Source organism: Hylobates moloch, unplaced genomic scaffold, assembly GCF_009828535.3.
Source record: "Hylobates moloch isolate HMO894 unplaced genomic scaffold, HMol_V3 SCAFFOLD_13, whole genome shotgun sequence".
NCBI classification, from domain to species: Eukaryota; Metazoa; Chordata; class Mammalia; order Primates; family Hylobatidae; genus Hylobates; species Hylobates moloch.
Window position 1 is genome coordinate 49,058,347 of NW_026652288.1, and position 7,685 is coordinate 49,066,031.

A 7,685-nucleotide genomic window follows, 5' to 3' on the forward strand; every position below is an offset into this window, starting at 1 on the left:
CTCCAGCCTGGGCGACAGCGAGACTCTGTCTCAAAAAAAAAAAATGAGTTTTAAAAATGCACTTCGGCCAGGCAAAGTGGCTCATGCCTGTAATCCCAGCACTTTGGGAGGCCGAGGCGGGCAGATCACCTAAGGTCAGGAGTTCAAGACCAGACCGACCAACATGGAGAAACCCCATCTCTACTAAAAATACAAAATTAGCCTGGCATGGTGGCACATGCCTGTAATCCCAGCTACTCGGGCGGCTGAGACAGGAGAATCGCTTGAACCCAGGAGACAGAGGTTGCAATGAGCTGAGATTGCACCATTGCACTCTAGCCTGGGCAACAACAGCGAAACTCCAATTAAAAAAAAAAAAAAAAATGCACTTTGAATGTGAGAATGAATGGGGTGACATGAATAGAGTGCTATCCCTGAGAAGGAACTGAAAGGATCCTAGGGCCCTTCATGGCACATTCCTTTTAGGACCCAGAAACCAGGACTGGCTTGGTGTCTCAAGGCAACTCAGAACCAAAGCCTGGAACAGGCAGCTGTATCCAGAGTGGACAGAAGCCCAGAGACTTGACTGCTGGAGAGGTAGGAACTTGGAAGTTCCAGGGGAGGGCATGGTGGGAGTGGGATGAGGAAAAAAGCAAGATGAACTGCATTGAGTATAGCTTGGGAAGAAAAGGAGGGGAAACATATACAGGGAGGGGAAGCCCAGGAGTCCCAGCTAATGTAGCTTTCCTTCCCAGGTGGTCAAGTGTCCCTTAAGGTCAGTAATGATGGGCCTACACTGATTGGTGCAAATGCCTCCTTCTCTATTGCCTTGAACTTCCCTGGAAGCCAAAAGGTATTGCCAGATGGGCAAGTTATCTGGGTCAACAATACCATCATCAATGGTGAGTACTTCTCTATTCTAGGTCCTTATTCCTAGGGCTCAGGTTCCCTGGTATGCCCAGTGAGCTCAGGGAATGCCCCTTCCTCCTCTACTTTTTTTTTTCTTTTTTGAGACGGAGTGTCGCTCTGTCGCCCAGGCTGGAGTGCAGTGGTGCGATCTCGGCTCACTACAAGCTCCGCCTCCTGGGTTCACGCTATTCTCCTGCCTCAGCCTCCCGAGTAGCTGGATTACGGGCGCCCGCCACCATGCCCGGCTAATTTTTTTTGTATTTTTAGTAAAGGCAGGGTTTCACCATGTTAGCCAGGATAGTCTCCATCTCCTGACCTTGTGATCCACCTGCCTCCGCCTCCCAAAGTTCTGGGATTACAGGCGTGAGCCATCGCACCCGGCCTCCTCCTCTACTTTTTAAAACAAGTTATATGTGTAATACATACGCATTGTAGTTAAAATTTAAAAACACAGAGAAGGCCGGGCGCGGTGGCGCACGCCTGTAATCACAGCACTTCGGGAGGCCGAGGCGGGCGAGTCACGAGGTCAGGAGATCGAGACCATCTTGGCTAACACGATGAAACTCCGTCTCTACTAAAAAAAAAAAAATACAAAAAATTAGCCGGGTGTGGTGGCAGGTGCATGTAGTCCCTGCTACTCAGGAGGCTGAGACAGGAGAATGGCGTGAACCCTGGAGGTGGAGCTTGCAGTGAGCCGAGATCATGCCACTGCACTCCAGCCTGGGCCACAGGGCGAGACTCCATCAAAGAGACAAAAAAAAGAAAATTACAGTGTAGTCCTGTTCAGGGTCTCATGGAGGATATGCATGATCACACCACTGCACTTCAGCCTCGGTGACAGAGTGAGACCCTGTCTCAAAAAGAAAAAAGAAAAAGAAAATTACAGTCCCTAAAGTGGAGGACAGCAGAATTCAGGGGACCTAGAAGTTGAACAGACCTATATTTAAGTAAGTCCTGCTCTAGCCTACAGTAAAGGCTAAATAACTGTTATCTAGTGCTGCTATTTATTTATGTATTTATTTTTGAGACAGAGTCTCAGTGTGCCGCTCAGGCTGGAGTGCAGTGGTGCGATCTTGGCTCACTGCAGCCTCCACCTCCCAGGTTCCAGCGATTCTCCTGCCTCAGCCTCCTGGGTAGCTGGGATTACAGGCTTCCGCCAGCACACCTGGCTAATTTTTGTATTTTTAGTAAAGACAGGGTTTTACCACGTTGGCCAGGCTGGTCTTGAACTCCTGACCTCAGGTGATTTAACCGCTTCAGATTCCCAAAGTGCTAGGATTACAGGTGTGAGCCACTGCGCCTGGCCCCCTAGTGCTGTTATTTTTATTCCACTAGCTAGAGCAAATCACTCTAAATATTCTGATATGTGTCTATATATATATACACACACACATATATCTTCTTTTTCTTTTCTTTTTCTTTATTTATTTATTTATTTATTTATTTATTTATTTATTTTAAAGTCAGGGTCCTTCTCTCTCTTCCAGGCTGGAGTACAGTGGTGCGATCATAGCTAATTGCAGCCTCAACCTCCTGGGCTCAAGTGATCCTCCTTCCTCAGCCCCTAGAGTAGCTGGAACTACAGGTGCATACCACCACACCTGGCTAATTTTTTTAAAATGTATTTTGTAGAGACAGGGTCTTGCTATGTTGATCAGGCTGGTCTTGAATTCCCTGCCTCAAGCAGTCCTCCCACCTCAGCTTCCCAAAGTGCTGGGTTTATAGCCATGAGCCACCACACCTGGCCAATTAAATTATAGCTTCCGGCCAGGCATGGTGGTGCATGCCTGTAAACCCAGCACTTCGGGAGGCCGAGGCGGGAGGATTGCTTAAGCCTAGGAGTTCAAGACCAGCCCTGGCAACATAGCAAGACCCTGTCTCTACAAAAAAATAAAATTAGCTGGGTATGGTGGTGCACACCTGTAGTCCCAGCTACTCAGGAGGCTGAGATGGGAGGATTGCTTGACCCTGGGAGGTTGACACTCCAGTGAGCTGTGATCACACCACTGCAGTCCAGCCTGGATATCAGAGTAAGACCCTGTCTCTAAAAAAAAAAAATGTAGTTTCCACACCCTCAACCCCCAACTACCACCTCAAATGGTTATACCATGGAGAATGTACTTTCTAGCTAGGGAATATTCCCAGAGCCCCTCTCTGATACCCTGGGAGCAATTTTAGGGGTTTTGGCATACAAAAAAGAATGCCAGGGTTTGAGAGTGACTCTGCATTTACCTTTCAGGGAGCCAGGTGTGGGGAGGACAGCCAGTGTATCCCCAGGAAACTGACGATGCCTGCGTCTTCCCTGATGGTGGACCTTGCCCATCTGGCCCTTGGTTTCAGAAGAGAAGCTTTGTTTATGTCTGGAAGACCTGGGGTGAGGGACTCCCTTCTCAGCCTGTCATCCACACTTGTGTTTACTTCTTTCTACCTGATCACCTTTCTTTTGGCCGCCCCTTCCACCTTAACTTCTGTGATTTTCTCTAATCTTCATTTTCCTCTTGGATCTTTTCTCTTTCATAGCACTTAGCCCCCTTCAACTCTATCATAATTCTTTCTGGCAGCTCTTCCTCAATTGTAGTCCTACCCCATGGAATGCCTCAATAGGACCCCTTCCCTGTCCCCCCATATCACAGCCTTCCAAACACCCGCAGAAGTAATCATACCTCCTGACCTCCCATCTCCAGTGCCCTGTTTCTAAGCCTGTTCCTCAGTCCCCTTTGACCAGTAATCTCTTCTTCCTTGCTTTTCATCCCAAAAACTTCAGGCCAATACTGGCAAGTTCTAGGGGGCCCAGTGTCTGGGCTGAGCATTGGGACAGGCAGGGCAATGCTGGGCACACACACCATGGAAGTGACTGTCTACCATCGCCGGGGATCCCAGAGCTATGTGCCTCTTGCTCATTCCAGCTCAGCCTTCACCATTACTGGTAAGGGTTTAGGAAGGGGCAAGGTCAGTCATAGGGCAAGAGAAGGCAGGGAGGCTTGGATGGACTGGAAAGGGGAAAGGTAAAATGCTGTGCAAACTTAAAGTAGAAGGACCAGGAAGACCAAGGCAGAGAAATGTGAGGCTTAGTGCCAGTGAAGGGCCAGCCAGTCAGCTTGGGGTTGGAGGGCGTGGCTGTGAAAGGAGAAGCTGTGGCTCAGGCCTGGTTCTCACCTTTTCTGGCTCCAATCCCAGACCAGGTGCCTTTCTCTGTGAGCGTGTCCCAGCTGCGGGCCTTGGATGGAGGGAACAAGCACTTCCTGAGAAATCAGCCTCTGACCTTTGCCCTCCAGCTCCATGACCCCAGTGGCTATCTGGCTGAAGCTGACCTCTCCTACACCTGGGACTTTGGAGACAGTAGTGGAACCCTGATCTCTCGGGCAATTGTGGTCACTCATACTTACCTGGAGCCTGGCCCAGTCACTGCCCAGGTGGTCCTGCAGGCTGCCATTCCTCTTATCTCCTGTGGCTCCTCCCCAGTTCCAGGCACCACAGATGGGCACAGGCCAACTGCAGAGGCCCCTAACACCACAGCTGGCCAAGTGCCTACTACAGAAGTCATGGGTACTACACCTGGTCAGGTGTCAACTGCAGAGCCCTCTGGAACCACATCTGTGCAGGTACCAACCACTGAAGTCATAAGCACTACACCTGTGCAGATGCCAACTGCAGAGAGCACAGGTACGACACCTGAGAAGGTGCCAGTTTCAGAGGTCATGGGTACCACACTGGCAGAGATGTCAACTCCAGAGGCTATAGGTATGACACCTGCAGAGGTATCAATTGTAGTGCCTTCTGGAACCACAGCTGCACAGGTAACAACTACAGAGTGGGTGGAGACCACAGCTAGAGAGCTACCTACCCCTGAGCCTGAGGGTCCAGATGCCAGCTCAATCATGTCTACGGAAAGTATTACAGGTAAGAGTATCAGGGCGAATGAGGTTCATGGAGGTGGGGCACCCTACTCTACTCTGTAAGTCTTACCCGGGACTCAGATGTTACCCAATCCTTTGCTTAGCACTGTAGTCCCTTCAGAGCTCTCACTGGCCTGGCTATAAAGCCCTTCCGTCTCTCTTACTGACATGGAATAGGTCTGGAGTTCAGGAAACCAAGGTCTTCCCCTAGGCCATGAGGGAAGAGCTTGTTGCTTTCTCTACTGCTGAGAACGGTTGGCGAGACCAGGGAACAGACTGTGATCATTTACATAATATTTATAGCTCATTTTCTGTTCAAGCATAAATGCACGAAAATCCTTCCCAGATTCCGAGATCCTGATCTTTCCATTTCCCAACCCTGGATTCCCATCCCAAAGCAAAAAGGGAGGAATGAAACAGTGATGCTTAAATGAGTTAATACATGTTGAATGTCTAGCCTAGGACCTGGCATATTGTGGGGTGTGATAAACATTTGAGGATTTTTTAAAACTCCAGTGCCACCCCTAACTCTGGAGGAGTCATTTTCTTCTTCTGGGCCTCAGTTTCCTTATCTATAGAATAAGGTTTCCCAGGTCTTATCTGATTCCAAGCCTGTGACTCCAGAATCCAGTAACTCTGGTTCAACCTGAAAAAATGCCTGCTTGGCCTCTGCCTCCAGATGAGTCATCTGTCTCTTGATCTTGCCTCCTTGATCCTCTCCTGCCAGGTTCCCTGGGCCCCCTGCTGGATAGTACGGCCACCTTAAGGCTGGTGAAGAGACAAGTACCCCTGGATTGTGTTCTGTATCGATATGGTTCCTTTTCCGTCACCCTGGACATCGTCCGTGAGTCTTGCCTACTTTGGGGACTGATGGAGGCAGCTGTGTGCTGCCCAGGGCTGGTCAGTGGAAGCACACCTTGGGAGGAATTACTCACCTAGATAGGAAGAATACCCAAATGCCAGAGTCCTCATTTGAAAGCACAGGGATGGGATTGGTGGAGCAGCCCTGGGGCTTTCCTGTCTCTGGGCTTTTGGGGAGGCCAGGTAGAGGAATCCTAACTTGATAATCTTGCAACTCTGCAGAGGGTATTGAAAGTGCCGAGATCCTGCAGGCTGTGCCATCCAGTGAGGGGGATGCATTTGAGCTGACTGTGTCCTGCCAAGGCGGGTGAGTGTCTCACTAGTGTGCTGGTAACTCTTGGGTTGACTGTTTCTCTGCTCTCTGGCATTTAGTGTCCCTTCCCAGATCCCTTTATATATGCTGACACCTCTTCCAGGCTGCCCAAGGAAGCCTGCATGGAGATCTCATCGCCAGGGTGCCAGCCCCCTGCCCAGCGGGTGTGCCAGCCTGTGCTACCCAGCCCAGCCTGCCAGCTGGTTCTGCACCAGATACTGAAGGGTGGCTCGGGGACATACTGCCTCAATGTGTCTCTGGCTGATGCCAGCAGCTTGGCAGTGGTCAGCACCCAGCTTATCATGCCTGGTAGGTCCTTGGACAAGAGCTAAGATGAGGAAGGGAGTGGACAGAAGGCAGCTGGCAAGGAGCAGACACTGAGTGAAGCAGTGCCTGGGATTCTTCTCACAGGTCAAGAAGCAGGCCTTGGGCAGGCTCCGCTGTTCGTGGGCATCTTGCTGGTGTTGATGGCTGTGGTCCTTGCATCTCTGATATATAGGTAAGGGCCTCATCACACAGCTCAGACCCCCTTATCCCTTATTATCACTACTCACTCTTCCTTAAGGGGAGAAGAAACCACCTCTCCCTTTGAGGAAGCATGGTGTCCAGGAAAGAGCCCAGGCTTGTAAGTTAGACAGACTTGGGCTGCAGTCTTGCCTGTGGAACCTGGGGGAAGTAGCTTAACCTGTCTAAGCCTCTGAAAAGTAGGTAAACTAATACTTGCCCTGTGGGGCTATTGTAAAGATTAGAAACAATGAGTAAAGCACCTGGCTCTGAAGCAAGAGTGCAATAATTGATACTAATGACTGTTGTTAATAATATGAAGAGTGGGGGCAGTTTGGGTAAACTGAATTTTCTTTCTTTTTTTTTTTGAGGCAGAGTTTCACCCTTTTTGCTCAGGCTGGAGTACAGTGGCTTAATCTTGGCTCACTGCAACCTCCACCTTCCAGTTTCAAGTGATTCTCCTGCTTCAGCTTCCCGAGTAGCTGGGATTTCAGGTGCCCGCCACCACACCTGGCTAATTTTTGTATTTTTAGTAAAGACAGGGTTTCACCATGTTGGCCAGGCTGGTCTCAAACTCCTGACCTCGTGATCTGCCCTCCTTGGCCCCCCAGAGTGCTGGGATTACAGGCGTGAGCCACCGTGCCTGGCCTGGGGTGAACTGAGTTTTCTACCTGCAAGAAGGGCAGATCCCCCAGGCCTGGGGTGGCATGGTCCTCAGGCAGGAAAGCTTACGGGGTGAGGGAGGAATGGACAGAGGTTACCACAGAAATAAGAGAGGGTAAACCCTGGAGGTAAGGAGAAGGGGAGGAAGCTAGGATTAAGGCTAAGCAGACTGGGATATGGGTGTGTTCCCTTCTTTGGAGAAGCACAGACAAGCTACCTTTGTCCATTGCTAACCAGTTTACCCCTTCTCCCAATATCAGGCGCAGACTTATGAAGCAAGACTTCTCCGTTCCCCAGCTGCCACATAGCAGCAGTCACTGGCTGCGTCTGCCCCGCATCTTCCGCTCTTGCCCCATTGGTGAAAACAGCCCACTCCTCAGTGGGCAGCAGGTCTGAGTACTCTCATATGATGCTGTGATTTTCCTGGAGTTGACAGAAACACCTGTATTTCCCCCAGTCTTCCCTGGGAGACTACTATTAACTGAAATAAATACTCAGAGCCTGATGCTGGTTTTTCTGTTGCTTCTTGGGAGAATCTATATATTTTTTGTTTTTGTTTT

General features: G+C 50.0%; 1 protein-coding gene across 1 annotated transcript in view; it reads left to right on the plus strand.

The window, feature by feature from the left end:
• The window catches only part of PMEL (premelanosome protein), a 16,645-nt gene extending 9,015 nt beyond the window's left edge, over window positions 1-7,630 (plus strand). The window contains exons 3-12 of the mRNA XM_058427065.1: window positions 466-576; window positions 735-881; window positions 3,128-3,262; window positions 3,653-3,814; window positions 4,066-4,788; window positions 5,512-5,628; window positions 5,868-5,952; window positions 6,062-6,267; window positions 6,370-6,457; window positions 7,386-7,630. Of these exons, the coding sequence (XP_058283048.1) occupies window positions 466-576; window positions 735-881; window positions 3,128-3,262; window positions 3,653-3,814; window positions 4,066-4,788; window positions 5,512-5,628; window positions 5,868-5,952; window positions 6,062-6,267; window positions 6,370-6,457; window positions 7,386-7,521 (1,910 nt within the window). The 3' untranslated portion in view covers window positions 7,522-7,630. The remainder of the gene's footprint in view (window positions 1-465; window positions 577-734; window positions 882-3,127; window positions 3,263-3,652; window positions 3,815-4,065; window positions 4,789-5,511; window positions 5,629-5,867; window positions 5,953-6,061; window positions 6,268-6,369; window positions 6,458-7,385) is intronic.
• The last annotated feature ends 55 nt before the right edge of the window (window positions 7,631-7,685 follow it).